Source organism: Periplaneta americana, chromosome 2 (assembly GCF_040183065.1).
Source record: "Periplaneta americana isolate PAMFEO1 chromosome 2, P.americana_PAMFEO1_priV1, whole genome shotgun sequence".
In the NCBI taxonomy this organism is placed as follows: Eukaryota; Metazoa; Arthropoda; class Insecta; order Blattodea; family Blattidae; genus Periplaneta; species Periplaneta americana.
The window spans coordinates 117661888-117680253 of NC_091118.1; the positions used below are offsets into that span (position 1 = coordinate 117661888).

The 18366-nt window shown below is 34.9% G+C and overlaps 1 protein-coding gene across 3 annotated transcripts in view; it reads left to right on the forward strand.

Annotated features, from left to right (window-relative positions):
* Lint-O (L(3)mbt interactor in ovarian somatic cells) overlaps positions 1 to 18366 on the forward strand; it is a 35242-nt gene that overhangs the window by 8647 nt on the left and 8229 nt on the right. Inside the window, exons 4-7 of one of the 3 annotated variants that reach the window (XR_011330971.1) lie at positions 4319 to 4460; positions 7382 to 7573; positions 12935 to 13087; positions 17869 to 17981. Coding sequence is in view for 2 of the 3 variants with exons in the window: in XM_069818400.1 (XP_069674501.1) it covers positions 4319 to 4460; positions 7382 to 7573; positions 17869 to 17981 (447 nt within the window). In the remaining variant the exon portion in view is untranslated. Of the gene's footprint in view, positions 1 to 4318; positions 4461 to 7381; positions 7574 to 12934; positions 13088 to 17868; positions 17982 to 18366 lie in introns of those variants that run through there. The other 2 variants (XM_069818400.1, XM_069818401.1) reach the window with 2 other exon arrangements.

Below are 18366 nucleotides of genomic sequence, written 5' to 3' on the forward strand. Positions count from 1 at the left end.
CAGTTGATGTATGGCACATGACAGTTTCGCAACATAATATAAGCCACAAACAGCAAGATCAGTTTGTTGTATGAATCCATGCTCGTTTGTCCAGCAGTCTTGAAACAAGCATATATCAAGTTTTGTCTTTTTTTTGTGTCATTTTAAGGGAACTACATTACTTAATAACAGTACCAACTTTTGTGTAATGTTTCATGGGTTATACTGGCTTGAACATGCGACAGCTCACAGCTCAGAGAACTCTAGAGGGAGTGCTGTTGAGGGTGGTTGAAAGAAAGGAGAAGGATATGATGAAAATAGAACTCCATCGACAGTCACTGTTGCTTCACTCTTAGTCAGTTTGCATCAGACTTCTCATCATTCCTCCATTGTTCAGCTACTTTCGTTTTGAAGGGATGCAAATACAGGAATATCATTAAAAGAACTCGATGTTTCTTTTTACTTAAATTATATTATATTATATATGACTTTATTGTCAAATGCCTGGCATTAGAAAACAACAACAACATATTTTTTGTAAGTTCGTAATTACTGCATGACAATTCACTCAGCATGCCACAGCACATACCACTCTTGGCATGCGTGCCAAAGGTTTCAGATGCTGGTATAGGGGATTAAACGAGCCTTGGTCTAGGGCAGCGTTTCTCGAACTATGGTCTGCGGATCACCTGTGGTCCTCAAGGTTGCCCTGACAGAAGGAAAAATAAAATTCAAACGAATTGCATAACACACTATAGCTGAAAATCTCAGAGATTGGAAATGATACATGGCAGTCACCTTTCACTTTTTCTCTCAGTACTGACATTATATGAAATTTTTTACCCTACCCACTCTATTCTCGGCAACAAAAGAGGGATTTAAAGCACTATAAACGTAGTGTTTCTCGCCACCTTTTCCCTACACACTGGTGCTGCACTTGTAAACCAGCCAGGGACCACCCAAATTCACAAAAGAGGACCAAAATACCGAACCTTTTCATGTATTTATGACTTTCTTCATAGTTTTGCAGACACCCAGTCTGCATATTGAAATAGTCACCAATAATAGACCGTGTCAAATTGCATCTTTACTTGTTGAAAATCGGGCATGTTTCTGCATTAATTTTTTTTCTATTTTTCTAGATGACAGTGTAAGAAATTTTAGACTCCATCTGCAATATTTTAAAATCCAGGCGAATCAGATTCAGAAATTTAAATTACAATACTTTTCTAATTATATTTTTTGTAGCCAATCACAAGTAACTTATAACAAATTCTGTGCCTTGTTGATTCGTCGCTGGCCTGTTTGCAGTTGTTTGAAATCCTTCTTATGTGGTACATACTAGTAGTTGTCTATGTTTGTGTTAAATAGTGCCCACTGTACATAATGGGAAACTGGCTTCGATCCGGATCTTTGAAAAGAAAGGAATGTAATTTTATGCTTCATTTAGGCAGTACTAATAGTTCAGAAGCTGTGTGTGTGAAGATTTAATATCAGTGATTCTAGTGCCCTTAAATAAATGTCTAGTCCTAGTGGTAGCTGTTAAAAAAAAATACTTTCGTAAATATGACAAGAGTTATTTGGGACTTGGATTTACTTGGTGTGACAGTGAGAGTGAATCAAAACCTCAGTGCATTATTTGTTACGAAGTGCTTTCAAATGAGTGTATGAAACCCGCAAAATTGAAACTGCACTTAGAGACGAAACACGCAAATTAAAAAATAAACCTGTCGAATTTTTTCAACAATGTTTTGAGTAAGGTGGTCCACGGAACTGTTTTGACTTAAAAAAGTGGTCCCCACTTCAAAAAAGTTTGAGAAACGCTGGTCTAGGGGATTAAACAAGCCTTGGAACCATAGTATTGGGAGTGTATTGATCTTATTTCAACTGTTGTGTGTTAAATATTCTATAGCCTACTTCCTGTTCTGTCCATTTTTCTATTCGTGGTTGGTTACCTTTCTTTAGTTCTGTTTGTCTGCAGAATTGAATTCCATAACTGAAGTGGGAACGTTTTTAAGATGGAAGTTGTTACCCCTCCAATGATAGGATGACTACAGCAGAGGGATTTTGATATTTTTCTTACTTTCACATACCAAAGGGTACCATCTGGATTAGTTAGCAGTGACATTGTATTCTGAATATAAGAATAGTAGATAGATGATACAAAGGCATATTAAATATTTTGCTAATGGAATTAATCAGTTGATAGTCATAAGGTTTTTTTTATATATAGGCTATACAAACTTGACGACTTTCGACACTAAGGAAGACTTTTCATATAAAAAAATTCCCATGACATAAGTGTTGCCAGATTTGTTTTAGGAAAATAGCATAAATTATAATTGATTGTTTAATTGTTTGAGGTGTAAGGTCATCATCATTCTTAACTGCATTTTAGACATTTAACATTATAATTTATAAAATACATTTACAGAAACCTGTATGTTAGGCTTATATATTTGCAGTGTAAGTGTAATAAAACCATTCATACGTAGGGAAACCTGAAGCATTGCTGACATTTCTCATGTTTAACAGATGATTTGGCAGCCTGAAGTAATTTTCTGTTACTTTTATTCTCCAAGATAAATTTTCTGCATGACTGATTGAAATTGAGAAATAACTTACAGTTCACCGTTTATCAAATCAACAGAACACATATTTCTTACATCTGATCACTTAAACTTTATAACATTATAAAAATAAATCTCTATATAGGTCTTGTAACTCCATGTTGAAAATAATTATAGTAAAGTCTCGATTATCCGAGTTAATGTGGACCAAGATTAACTCAGATAAGCAAAAACCCGGATAAAATGGATGGTTGCTGAAAAACTTTGTTATGATTAGAAATTAGACAAACTTTTTTCTTAATAGACTAAATAGAATGAACAAATGAGGTTAATATGAACTCTAGGCATTTAAAAATACAGTACCTTAAATGGGGCTGCTTTACCACCGCTGGGCCACTAGGACACAATGTGACATGTTGACACATCATATTTAATATGTACGTTTTTAGTTATTTTTTTATTATTGTGTTTTATTTTCCTTTGGTACAGGTAGTTAATGATTAAAAAGATACGAACTGATGAAAAGACCAAATGGTCAAAACCCTACATCAATTACAAAAAAGAAGATATGGAAAAAGGGATGGAAGCAGTTAGGGAGAGGGAGGTCGAAGAAAGGGGGGCAGCATAAAAATTTAAAGTACCTCAGGCGACATTAGTACAGACGGTACTTGGAAAGAATCCGGGACCTATTGGACATCCAACTGTTCTAAGTAAGACTGAAAAGGATGTTATTGCAGAAACCCTAGGAGTGGTGGCTATTTTTACTTTTACTTATTTGTACTTTTAATTAGGTAATTGTTAAGGCCACTTGTAAATCTTTTTAATACAGAATTTGTAGAAATAAATACATTTCAATTAATCTTAGTTTTCCTTTAAGATAATGTTAGGATAAATAAAGGTTCAATAAACGTTCCTTTAAAATGTTATATTATATAAAGATAACACACTTCTGAAGACTTCTGCCAAATATTACAGGGTAACATGAGCACCCAACAAGCATAACAACTGTTTTATGCCTAAAAACAGTTAAGTGTCCAAGTAACCCCAAAACCGGAGCTATTTGGACACCTAATAAATTTTTTTTGTTTAAGTTTGTGAAAGATATTTTCCAATTTTTGTACCAGCTATGTAATCTTGTAGGCCAAGTAGGTTTATGTTTTAATCGTTCTAATATGAAAATCCCATATTTTACATCGAAAAGTGTGCTAAAAAGATGTCCAAGTAGCCCCGCTTTACGGTACATATACATTTAAAAAAGCAACTGACATGCAACAATGTACAGTATTTACTAATAATCTCTTTTTCTTTTAATCGGGCTCAGATAACACGGAACCTTGGTTAATCGAAACTTGGATAATCGAGACTCTACTGTATATTGCAGGGGGGGGGGGGGAGTAGATAACCCTCAAATTATGGAAGTCTAGTTTTAAGATAAAAAAACGCAAGAATACGGAAAACCATACAGTCTGGCAACTCTAAACAGCGTACATGAACACAAAGGTCCGTAGTCAAGCACAGCAACCACTGGACATACACAATTATAATTTATATTGACTATTGAGGTTTTGTTTTTTTTTTTTTTAACGGATTTTAATCTACAAATTTCTATCATCAAACCTAGATAGATCGAGGACATTGAATTTTAAAAGAAGAAGCAGTTCAAATTCTATAGTTTAATTTTCTGTAATGTAGATATTGAAAAGCAATTATATGCAGTATAACTTAATTGCTTTTTCATTTGTTTAATATCTAAAACTGTTGCATTGTAGGGACCGATGGCAGTATGCTGTGGATGCAGTGAAAGCTATCATCTGTCTTGTCATGATCCAAAAATTTCTGAGGGCATAAGGAGCAGTGAATTTGTGTGTTCACGATGTATGCCACCACCCATGAAGGCAGGCTTCGATATAGGTAAGTAATTGCTGTAATAAACTAGGGTTAGAGGTTATACATGTGTATAATTAATTTAGAATCTATGTTTCAATACCAACACACATTTTTACTTTCTCATTATATAAAGATTAGAGAGAAAATATTGCAATTATGCAATTATATGGACTTCAAGATTTTCACGGAAGTATCTGTTCTCAGCATCCTTCATAAAGAAAAAATTATTTTGAGTGTGATATCTGTCTATGTACAGTGATTTCTTTTAAACTATTGAACGGATTTTGTTCATATTCATTATTTATGAGCCAGTTTATCTTGACATGAAATTTATTAGTTTGCAGTAAAAATTATTGGCTTATTACACAATGATGATTTACTCTAAGTCAGATCAGACAATATATCATCGCTGCTCCTCCAAAATCTGCTGTATGTTTTTAAAAAGATTTTGTAGGAGAAAGAAGAAAGCAATGTCACTTTTAATTCCCCTGATTTTCAAAGCTACTTTCGGTATAATTCCAATCAATACGAGAAAAATGATTAAATTATACCGAAAGTAGCTTTGAAAATTTAGGGAATTCAAAGTGACAATGCTTTTTTCTTTCTTCTGCAAAATCGTTTTAGAAACTCGTAGCAGATTTTGGAGGTACAGTGACGTTATGTATATTACGTAGACAACTGAAAAATGAAATGGTATAGTTGATTCAAAATATAAATTATTTATTTCTTCGGAGATGTTATTCTCTACAGAATTGTCTATACTCTTTCATATAAGTGTGCTGGTCTCTATTGCCTTCAGCATGAAGGAACAATGCAAACATATAACTACATACAGCCAGCCAGTCTCTGGCGCTGATGTTTCGCATGGAAAGAGAAATTAAAACAAGAGAGAAAGATAGAGACCAGCATTGCCAACTTATGGCTTTTTGAATTTGTAAACAGAACCTCGAAATTCTACTGTGAATGAAACTGTTCCGCTAAATTTTAACTTTAAAACACTCTGGTTCGGTTTAATGTAATGTTTTTAATTCTACTGTAGTTTGCTGCTACAACACTTGAGTTCTGATATGCAAGGAATAATTCAATCGCAGTTTGCAATGCTGGGAGAGAGGCGGACACCAGAGGTGAAAGTTGTCTGCTAGAATCAACCAGCTATGAGTGTCTGATGCATTTAGTGCGATGTTGCCACTTCTTTTTTTATGTGAAGCACATAACGAACGAGACGTCAGTTCTTGTGTTAGTTTAGGTGAAGTTATTGTGTTGTTTTGTCTACGTAAAAATTAATTTTTGGTCCTACAGAATATATCTATTATGGTAACAATGGTTGTTAGAGGAGAAAAACTCGTTCCAGTCAGTCAGGTGACAGCTGGGCTAGTATAAGGTGACAATCTGACAACTTGATATTTAATTTTGCATGTTCAGCACTCTAATACACTACTATTGTGTTCTCAAGAAGAAGAAATGGATATGAATTATTTAACAGTTTTAAAATACTGTGATGCATTTCAACAAAATAAGTCTTACATCTAAATACTGGGAAGCAAGAGAGAAAATAACTCTATTGTTAAATGAAGGGCATTAGATACATACCTACATTTAATATATCAGTCCCCTAACTGCCCGTTGTGCAACTCAAACCAAGAAATGGATTCGGAACACCTCAAAATCTGTGCTTCAGTGGCTGACCATGACAATATCTTTTAAAAATATTGGAGTGCAGGAGGTCAAATGACTTTATCGTCAAATGCCTGGCATTAGAAAACAACAACATTTAATCAGTGCTATGGCAGAAAATATCACTGTAAGGGAACTGATAGGAAAACATTTTCATTGCTTTAGCTTTACGAGGAATTAGATATAATGAGAAAAGGGCTACCTGTTCTACCATTATCCAATTTAGAACCCATCACAAAGCATAAACGAGCAATATACTAAGCTTTTTTGCATTTCCCAATATGATAAGGTACAGTGGTGGATGGGATGTGGGACTTCAAGCACATTGTTTTGTTGTTTTCCGACCATTTATTCAAGTGCTCAGCAAAATAATTCAAAGTCGCAAACTCATGTCTATTGTTCTCTGTAGCTAAAGCTTTTTGTGGAAAACAGCAAGTTTATCTGTTGAAGTTTTGAATAATTCTGAATTCAATGTACTATTATTAAAATAGGTTAACGATTGTACCGTAAAAGGGGGGTGAATAGGGATGAAGATTTATTATTTTTTATTTCTTTGTGTCAAAGAGTAAATATAATAATAAGAGTGTTTATTTGTTCACTCATTATGAATGAAAACATAAACACTCTTATTATTATATATTTAATCTTTGACACAAAGAAATAAAACTTCCACCCTATTCACCTCCTGCATCCCTATTTACTTCATTTTACGGTAAGTGCTTTACATTTAGAGTCATAAAAATAGTTTAAGTGATTTTTTTTTTTTCCCCAAGAGGATTGTTATTATTGATGGCATTACTAACAATGTTAGTTCTTGCTATTTCTTTCTGTCAGCACAGCAGAAATGGAATACATATTTCCCTCTACATTACTTAAACATGTATATTTTTAGTGCCTGAACTATAAAACTAATGACACACCTGTCATCAATAAATGGAAAAGAAGTCTCTACATCTTAGGGTAAGCAGAAGTTAGTGATTTCTTTTTCATTATTTATTTAATTCAAGTCACATTTATAATATGTGACACCTAAACTTCTTTGGCTCCAGTAAAATATTCATATTTAATTAACTAGTAATAAGTTACAAGCTTATTAGTTATTACAGTAAAATTTATAGCATAAGATAAAATTGATCACTACTAACGCTGTACAGGGCATAATTTTTTCCTCTGTTTTTATTTCATTATTTGATTCCAATGATAATTCCGTCAGCTCCATTTCGTTTTAGTAAATCTGCAAATGTAAATACAGAATAATTTTTTTTCCTCAGATGATCAGCTATTGCCCAAGGATTCCAGGGAAATCCCAGTCCAGAATATTGGTGAACCATCAGGTAACACTACTTCTTCCGAGATAGATGCAGAGGAAATAATTACTCTTTCATTGCCAGTAAATGAACTTAATTATTCCATAAGTAGTGACTGCCAGAAGGATGTGTTACACACCGAATCAAGACATGTAGGTAAGGAACTTTCTGAGGACGTGAGAAGGAAACTTTTTAAAGGTGATATTTCGGTTCCTGAAATTATATTAATGACAATACAGATGATTTAGATGCATTGCAAAAGCGTAAAGGTTGAAGGGAAATGCCAAAAAAATCTAGCCCCTGAAGAAAGAGATAACAGGATGTGAAAGCTGGAAGGCTGGAAAGTGTAAGAGGGCAAGAAGAAGAGGAAAGGAGTATAAAAGTAGACAACCATATAAAACTGATAACATGTGGTACTGGTACCCGCACCCAACTGTGTGTTGAGGAAAACCAGGAACAAGGGTGGAAAACCATTGGGTTGTCTTGTGGTTGCAAGATATAAACGACATAAAGGATATTCAGTTCAAAGCCACTTTAATAATTAACAAATCAGCACTCAAGAAAGTGGCTTAACAAACACACAAAACACAGATGGCTCGACACACACACAACCCGCACGTGTGTAATTCCATTCCTTCCTCCTTATGAAGAGGCTGATAACGAACCAAACATTCAAAATAACTTCAACCTCTAGCAAGGGAAGGAGAAGACAAATTAAACCTAAAACAAACTGCTAATATTAATTAACCCTTCAGTACTCGCATACTTTTTCGTAACATATTCAGTCGTGTGGGGGACAGCTGTCACCCAAGTTATATTCTTGCTTTAGAGAATGTATTTGAACTTTCTTTTCAATATGAATGTTTACACAAATGTGTTACTACGGAATATACACAGTTTATTTGTACATAAATATAAAAATAGTTTTGAAACAGGATTAGTTTATTTATAGTTAATAGATAATTATTTATGTGTAAATTTCAAAAATATTTTCTACATTTACCTATGAAATTAACACTGGAAACACGTTTATATTCCTTGTGAAAATCTTTCTGTACAATAATACCTAAATAGCATTGTCCTATTTTCCTTGGATTATCCTTCAAAAGTCTTTATTCTTGAATGCTTTCTGCAGACATGTCTTTACAATTTACACAAATAACCTTCGAATGGTCGGCACATGTCCGTTTTGAACATTTCACACACCATTTCTAGTCATTTTGTCTCGAAACCTACCAAATTGGTAACAACGACCCCTGATGCATTCCTTTGTTCCAGGGCTGGCATAGTGGATTCTTGAATTCCCAGTAATACTTGAGAACACCTTCTAATTCTTGAAGGAATTTGATAATCTTTCGAAGTTCAATAGAACAAATTATCCCTGAAGATATAGCATTTAACGCACAGAAGTGATAATGAATACTTACTGAAACTTTGCAGAAACCATAATGTAAAAAGTCGCGTGGTTGACAATTGTCACCTTAGCTACAAAAGTTATATGAGCAACTTCAAGGCTGAAATTAAAGAATATTATGTGAGCTTAGTTTTGAAGGTACCTAAAGCCTCATGGTTGTAAACCCTTTCTAGGAAATACAACAATGAAAAGAAACACGCTGGTTGACAGATGCCCCCCACGCAAGTACTGAAGGGTTAAGTGCCTAAATTAAAAAAGATTAAGTCATGCTCCCCTTCAATTAAAAATAAATATCACCATAAATTGACGATAACCACAAGCAGACTAAAAGTGCCTAAATTAAAAAAGATTAAGTCATGCTCCCCTTCAATTAAAAATAAATATCACCATAAATTGACGATAACCACAAGCAGACTAAACTGCTTCACACAAAACTAAATTGTCTAATCGTGGAGCATACACATTTATCTCTGGAGGAATTCTTAATGCACAAATTAGAATAGAAACTACAGTTAATGAACTTTCTCATACACATACACATACACTTCTCACAAAATCTGTACATGATGACAGTAGACTGTAGAACATAGAAAATCCAGCAGAGTAACCTAGCGAGTAGAAAATGTACTCATGCAATGAACATGGTCCTACCCAAAAAAATCACTAACAGCATATGAAACAGGTGTTCTTACTATGATGGATGAGACGTATTCACTGCCAGCAGATTACATTCTCAATCATATGTCCTCAGCCAAGCCCTTCTCCCTAATATCATTGCTGCCAGGTGAATCGACCTCACTAATACCATCACTACGAGCCGACTCATGTTCTGAATACAAAGTGTCCTCAATAGGGCCGCACATCTGACTCGACCTCATTCATACCATGGCTGCTACCCAACTCTCTGTCACTAATCTGATGCACCATGGCTCCCAGGTAACTCACATTAAATCTACATACTTAGACTTCAAAAAACAAAATTTGATAACACAAGCTCAAGGGAAAAAAATGGAAATCTCTGCATCATAATCCACAGTTAATTCCCGATTTACCACGAAAATCGTCTGTAGCTGCATTTAGATTGGCAACAGGCCATGATTGTTTGGCCAAACACCTGCATAGAATTGGAATATATATCAGTCCCCTAACTGCCCATTGTGCAACTCAAACCAAGAAATGGATTCGGAACACCTCAAAATCTGTGCTTCAATGGCTGGCCATGATAATATCTTTGAAAAATATTGGAGAGCTAGAGGTCAAATGACTTTATTGTCAAATGCCTGGCATTAGAAAACAACAAAACAACATCTCTGGAGAGAGTCCCGACCAGGAAAACATAGGAGAAAGATCCAGAAACAGAAGATGATTAGTCTTTGAAAAGGGCCAATCAGAAGACTCCTTAGCCTCAAACACCCGTAAGCATTGCATTCTAGTGAGCGAAACAGAAGTAAACATAAATAAAGTAAATATAATTAAAATAAAACAAAAGAAAAGGAGCAAAGGTAAAATATTAAAAGGAAGGAAAAGACAAGAAAAATAAACGTGGCAGAAAAACTAAATGCCACACTGATAAGAAATGACAGATCCTGGATTCAGATTTCAATGTAAGGAAAGAGTTACAGATGAACAAAGAAATAGTGTCTTTAAAATGTTCTGTAGCATAGGAAGTCATTTCATGAAATAAGATCTTATATCAAGGAAGAAAAGTTCAGGGCAGAAGAAGATATCAGATGCTGGACAACATTAAGATATATGGGCCGTATGCAGGGACTAAAAGGAAGGCAGAAAATAGAAAAGATTGGAGAATGCAGTGAAAGACGTGCCCTTGGATAGAACACTATGAATGAATCAAGATTAGTGAGAAAGGTTCAGGAAGAGGTTGCGGTTTGGTTTACTTTTTTAAAATGATAGAAAATTGGAAAAGGTATGTAAAACTATGTTTGGCAATAATGATATGTGGATAATGACTGCTTTGGAAATGTTAGATCAATCTGATACTGCAGTCATTTCTTCTGAAAAGTGAGGTAAACATTTAAAACAGATGTCATGTCATTCAGGAATGTGTGAGAAACATTGTTAGAGACCATATATCCTTATTCATACAGTTGATTTACTTTATAAGACATAATAGTAAGAAGATTTAACTATTGGGAAACTGTATAAATTATATACTGAGGCGTAGCTACTCAACATCAGTATTACGATATTTTTGTGAAGGATTTATAACTTTGGTTTCTTTTCTTCAAAAAGGATCAGTGTGAACTATGCAATTTTACATGAATACAGATGCAGAAAAGAAGATGCAACTTGCATATGAACAGCATAAAACTGTCAGAGCGTATCTCAGAGACATGAAGGAATGGGAATGATAGTATTACAGATCCCAAAGTTTGTGTGGCATACTTTGATTTATACATTGTAAAAAGTAATTAAACCGAGAAACTGTAGGAGATTGTAATGGACACCAAAATAAACTGTTTTCTCTAATATATTTTCTTCAGAGGCTTTATTAAACCAGCAGAGGACGCATACTTTCTTCAGTTCTTGACTGCTTTACAAATTCACATTTTGTTCTATGTCTTAACCCAGTGCAGTGCTTTATTAAACCGGCAGAGGCCATATGTGTTCTTCAGTTCATGACTACTCTACAAATTCACATCGTGTGCGTGACTACTTGAACAATTTCCAGGGAAGTGGATTGTCAGAGGCTGTCTGTACCTTGGCCTCCTCATCTCCTGATTTGACCCCTCTGGTTTTTTTTGTGTGGGGACAGATGCGTAATCTTGTTTATGCAATCCCAATGGAATCAGAAGATGATCTGGTGGCTCGAATATTTGCTGCAGCAGGGGAAATAAATGATAATCCTGAAGTCTTTCACCAAGTCCATGTCTCGTCTATGTAACCTTTGTGTACAGGTAAATGAAGGTATTTTTGAACAACTTTTGCAGTTATTTTGGTGTGTAAAAATTTTATAAGAGACTTCAGCAATAAAGCATGGCAGTGGTTTGTGTTACATTAAGATCTGTTGTCCTCACGAATTAGTGCCTCACAGCACAATATGACGTTAGAGAAAACTGTTTGTTTTGGTGTCCCATACAACCTCCCGGAGTTTGTTGGTTTAATTACTTTTCACTATATAAAAATTTTCAGTTACCCAACTATATGATATAATCATTTTCTATTATAAAAGAAAATATGCAACTTATAATTTTACAGTTTTCTAGAATAAATGTTGAAAAAAGGAACAGACTGCAAAATCTAACTCTGGAAACAATTAGTACAAAACTTCCACAAGGAGAATGGATCCATATTTACACTGATGGACCACTACTTACTCAGTAAGGAATCTAACACGAGAAAAATTCTTCTCATTTTACATCAGCTTAGGACCATACACAACACACTTTGAAGAAAAACGAGAAATCATGAACACATTGCTGAAATAACTTTCTACTCTTATCAAATCTTTGAATAAGGCAGTATTTTTATTATTATTATTATTATTATTATTATTATTATTATTATTATTATTATTATTATTATTATTATTATTATGTGATTCAAAAGCCACAATCGAAGCAGTAAGAATATTCCATGACAAAGTGAGCCTGACCCCAAAATTTTCTAGTATCTTATATCACATCGAATTTTGAAGATTATGCAAGAGAAAACACTGAGGATATCTGTGAAAGATGGAATATGGGTATCAGTTCACCATTTATCAAGAAATTATGGTTTTAAGAGAGTAGTGGAAATTTTCAGGCCTGGACTGGATTTTGTACTATAAGTCAGTATTACCGTATAAAGCTCCCCATTCCATTTGTTGCATTTTATTGTGCTGAATGAAAGAAAGTAGTCCTCTGTTGGAGTCGCATTTGTTCTGAAAGGTAGACATATTATAGTGCTTGTTTCAATGTCTTGCCTGTGACAAATTAACTTTATAAGTTTGTTTCTACGAAAAACAAAGCTGGAAGTGGAAGTTGAAACTATGTATAAGTAAACTTGTCCTAATTAACATTATGAATCCAGTGTTTCAGCTTGGTACACAAAGATGTTTTCGAGATTTATCGTAATAAAATTTTTGTGTCTCCCATCCATGACAGATTTTATGGAGACATCTCTTTTTACACATGAGTGAAACGACTTCAACTGACAGGATGTAGGACTGCCTCGAAGAAGATAAAAGGAAGTATGAAAGTCATAAAGAAAGGGAAAGACAGGAGAACAAATGATGGCAGGAAAAAATTGGAAGAAAAGTAAGAGAATCGAGTAGTTCATTAAAAGGAAACAGATGTAAAGGAGCTGAAAAGAATAGAAAATAACGGCAAAAGATAATGGGTAATATTGAAAACAAACAAAAACAAGTCCATTGTTGTTCCAAGTTAAGACCATATACATAGGACTCCCAGGTACTTGTTAAGTGGAGTTAAGATAGTTCTTTTTCACATTCTGAGGAAAAAATTTGCTGTTGTAAAGAAGCCTATATTGGAATATATATCTAGTACTGGTAAAGGAGAGGGTCAGAAAGTATATTTGCTAATTATATGATATAGTTACTAAAGTTCAGGAGATTTATGCTCAAGATCATATCAGTACCCAAGTCCCTGGTATCAAAGATGTCTGTGAGCATTCTAAAATCGTCAAGAGGACAGCTTACTACAGAATCGTCACATGATTGTTACTGTTAAAGAAGCATACAATGTGTTGAAATCGGAACACCCATCAGCCAAAATAAATTTATCAAAATTCTATGAACTTCGACCAAAGGATATCCTTATGTCAAGTGAAATGTCACACATTGTGTAAGTTTCACACAAATTTTAGCTTCTTTGTAGTTGCCATCAACAAGAAAGTTCCGCACTTTGCTTCTAATGGTATAGAACTTTTATAGATTATTTGCTCACAGAAAATGAACAGCGCGTGACTGAGCATTATTTCAAGGGCTATGATTCTGGCAACTTAATTATTGGTTTTACGTATCTATTAGAACTAGTGAAATACAGATATTTAAGCCCTATCCTGATTCTGATAGGGACAGTGAATGTGAAAATGACAATTTCAGAAACTGTAAGAACATACCTAGTATAGGAACAACAGCATCAGCAACTCATGAAATTAACCCATACTCATATGTGGTAGTGGCATTTATTAGTAAGACTAGAAAAACTATATCAAATCATAAGTATGCAGCCATCTGCCAAAGTAATGTAGATGAGGATGATGTGAAAATAATGTGCGTGTGAACAGTTGGTGAATCAGGGAAAGTTTTCAGAACTGATGAATCTGATGTGTTACATATAGACATCAACAAGTTGTGTGTGTCCTTCCCCAACCAGTAATGAAATAGCTATGCGAGAAATTGCGTTTTCTATGATTTCAGTGAACTTCTGGACATATATGAGAGAGGATAAATTGAATAATTTACACCATGTCCCACCTGTGACATTTAACTGTCCCACTTGTGACAACAATTAACAATTTATATTTTTCATGTAAATGTAATTATTTCTATTTTATGCAGATCATGGTGAAGTGCAACTCCTCTTCTATCAGTCTGAAAGTGTTTTGAATTTCTTTTACCAAGCACTTAACAGAACTTTAATAAAACTTGATAAAGTGTCATGCTTGATGTCCATTTTTGTTCCCATCTGTGACAAGATTTCAAAACTGAATAGTATTAAAACTGAGGCAAAAATTTCTTTAAAATTTATAAGTGATGGAAGATTTTAATGTCAAGAGTGCATATCATATAGTGATTTTTTATTTTTGTTCCTATTGAATGAAATATTTGTCATACGAGCAGAAAAACGCAATGCAATGTCCCACCTTTGACAATGGAATGGCCCAGTAGTGAAACCTTCACATAAAAACTGGAGAATAAATGAAATAAATCTGTAAAGAACCGACAAAGTCTAGGAAAAATAATTTTTTTCCAATGGATTCCATCACATTGTGTGGCATAACTGGCAACGAACAAGCTGAATTTCTTGCCAAAAAAGATTACTAATATTTTGCAGTCAATCATCTCTGCAGTATCATTTGGAGCATAAAAATTATAAAAACAAAGCAATATTAGAAGAATACTTAAGAAAATAAGCAGTTAAATGAAATTTCTAAGAATGAACACCTAGCCCCATATTTCCCCAGGATAACATCAAAAGTCATTCCATCTCCACATAGAACATGACTATTTTGCAGCTCACCTCCACAGAATGTCGTCCATCACCTTATTGCCTCCTATTATAAAAAAATCGGCAAATAATGAATGAAAACCATTATTTCAGGTGTTGAGCCATCATGAAGATTAATACTGACTAATATTCTCTACTAGAAAAGTATTATTGGGATGCAAGGTGACAAATAGAGGAGATTCAAAACCAAGAAATTAGCGAACAACAACATTTTACTGTTTTTATTTATCTTTTGTTATTTATGGCATAAGGGCATTGGTGAAAGAGGCTGTTTCCTTATGAATTTGTGGAAACTCAGATTGAACGTAGAATCTGAGTTTTCTTTTATTCTGGTAATTGCAGTGATCAGAATAGGAACTGGAGCATTTTTGCTACGTATTCATTCATGTCAGAAACAATTTAAACTTCAGTCACACAAATTCCTACAAAATGTGCACACTGAGAATAAAGGTGATTCTATACAGGCATGCATGAAACAGGCAAGGAAAGGAACAACATTTCTCCCCGATCAATAAATAACACTGATCAAAACTATTAAGTTAAAAGATAAGCCTTACCTAGTTAAAGAAGTGCGTCAAGATAACATTTATATTTTAAAATAACTTTTTTTTTTTTTTTTTCTAATGGCAAGTACTTTACTATTCGTCATTCACCCATAGGAAGCCAGTAGACCAATATACGAGGCCTGTCTAAAAAGTATCCGACCTTAAATTTTCCCACGCAAAGTAGTGATTCTAAGGCGGCGCCACTGTGCACGGTGGAAGGAGGAACCGTAATGCGCATGCTTGAATTTTTTCACCGCATTCGCTTGTGCCAGTCACTGGCTGGTGGTCGCCAAGTAAGGTGCTGTTCTAAGTGTTTGTCGGATTTAGTTTTCTCGCAAGATGACTGAACGAATTGAGCAAAGATACTGCATCAAATTTTGTCAAAAGCTTGGTGATTCTCAAAGTCAAACAATTCGTAAGATTCAGCAGGTGTTTGGGGAAGATGCGATGGGTGTAACACAAATTAAGGAGTGGTTCAACCGATTTAAAGATGGCCGCACATCAGCGGAGAGTGAGCAGCATTGTGGCGGGCCCCAAACTGCTCGGAGTGCAGCTGTTGTTGAGAGGGTGCGAAATTTGGTGATGGCAGATCGTCGTTTGACCGTGCGGGAGATTGCCGAAGAGGTTGGAGTGAGTAAAGATTCTGCACATGCAATCTTGCGTGATGATTTGAACATGAACCGAGTGGCTGCGAAATTCGTGGCCAAGTTGTTGTCCCCGGAACAAAAAGACCTCCGTCGTGACGTTGCACAGGACCTTCTGGACACTGCCAACACTGATCCTGGGTTTCTGAACACCGTGATAACTGGAGATGAGTCATGGGTGTAAGGGTACAACCCAGAAACAAAAAGACAGTCGTCGCAATGGAAGCATCCCGAGTCTCCAAGGCTGAAGAAAGCGCGGCAGGTGCGAAGCAAAATCAAGGTGATGCTGACTGTTTTCTTTGATGTCCGAGGAATTGTGCATCACGAATACGCACCGGAAGGACAAACGGTGACAGAGGAGTACTATCATGATGTTCTCCAGCGACTCCGTGATGCAGTTCGGCGCAAAAGACCAGACATGTGGACGGCGAACAACTGGCACTTGCATCACGACAACGCCCCCGCACATTCATCCCAATTGATCCACACTTTCTTGGCCAAACATGGAATTACAACCGTTCGCCAACCTCCCTACTCTCCAGACCTGGCTCCTTGTGACTTCTGGTTGTTTCCAAAATTGAAGACACCACTGAAAGGATCCCATTTTGAGAGTAGAGAAGAGATAATGCAGAACGCGACGACGGAGCTGAACACCATTCCAAAAGAAGACTTCCAGAGGTGTTTCCGGCAGTGGAAGGATCCCAGACAAAGGCCTAAAAAGGAGGACATGTCCGGACAAAAGATGACATTTGGTCACCCTATTCTGAGGAAATCTTTTAATTCAGTAATAAGATCACTAAGAAGATATGTGCCAATACGTTTTTTCACTTTTAATATAAAATTTGGCCATATAAAATAATGTACCATTGTCAATTGAGAGACAAAGTTTTTAGATTTTATTATAACTTGATGAAGAAGATATTGTCATTGTAATTAAAGTTCATTTTTATAAGTTTTTTTTTTTTTTTTTTTGGACAGCTATTGTATCTCATGTAAATTGAATAATATTCAATACATATATGGTATTTACAAGCCAAATCATTACTTTTTATATGCTGATGAGAAAATAAAATATATACAACAAATTGATGTCCTGGTTTGCAGCAGTCATTCAAACTTTCGAACTCTTCTGTAAGATCAGTAATTATGAGTATTAATACTTGGGACTGTTGAAATATTTGCTGAAAATTATAATGTAATAGAAAATCAAATGAAAAGTGAATTATTTCAAAATAACATAGTGTAGGGGGGGAAGGAAAGAATTCAAGTCTCAGTTATATATTAAAAAAAAAAAAAAAAAAAAAAAAAAAAGCGAACATTCTAAAACTCTCACACTTCCCTATTATATTATTACTTTTAGTTTTCCATTTGTTGTAATTTTTTATCTAGATTTAATCCCAAGTAAATGTTATGATTCTATCTGCACAGCATCATTGAAAATTTATATCTAGACAGGACTTCTAAAATTTTATTTTTTGGGCATATTTGTATTCATTGTGCCTGATAGTGAGATTAAAAGAAAATGGTGTATTTCGTTATTTTACTTTGTCATGAGTGCATGCTTGTGAAGATTTGGGACAAGAGGCCTTATTTCCGACTTTTATAGGTCAAAAGGTTGTTGATTTTATATTTTATTTTGATTTGTTATTTTTTTCAGATGCTCAAATTGATGACAGAATCCCAGATGTTTCTGATTGGAGTGTTGAACAAGTGTCAAAATATCTTGAAGACCAGGGCTATCCAGTACAAGCGGCAGTATTTAGAGACCATGTAAGTTTAAATACTTCTGATGTGGCATAGCGTGACTTTCCTTGTGAAGAGAAGGAAGATGACAGGTCCTGTGTTGCTGATACACTTAAAAGATCTGTTTCTGAATGAAAAGGTATCAGACAAAAATACCAGACATTTCTTTATCCAGGTCTCTCACTTATTTTTGTTTCTGCAAACTTTGTTACATTTTTGCAGTCTCAATGTATGAATTGTGCTTAGCAGATCACATAGGTTTGTTCAGTAATGTAAAAATTGCTTACAAGAAAACTGTTAATGAATTCATATCAAAACCTCCTGTCATTATTGCTCATAGTGATAATGCCTTAGCATGGATGGACTCCTATCTTCGTGAACGCCAACAGTGCTTGTCTATTATTAATCGTTA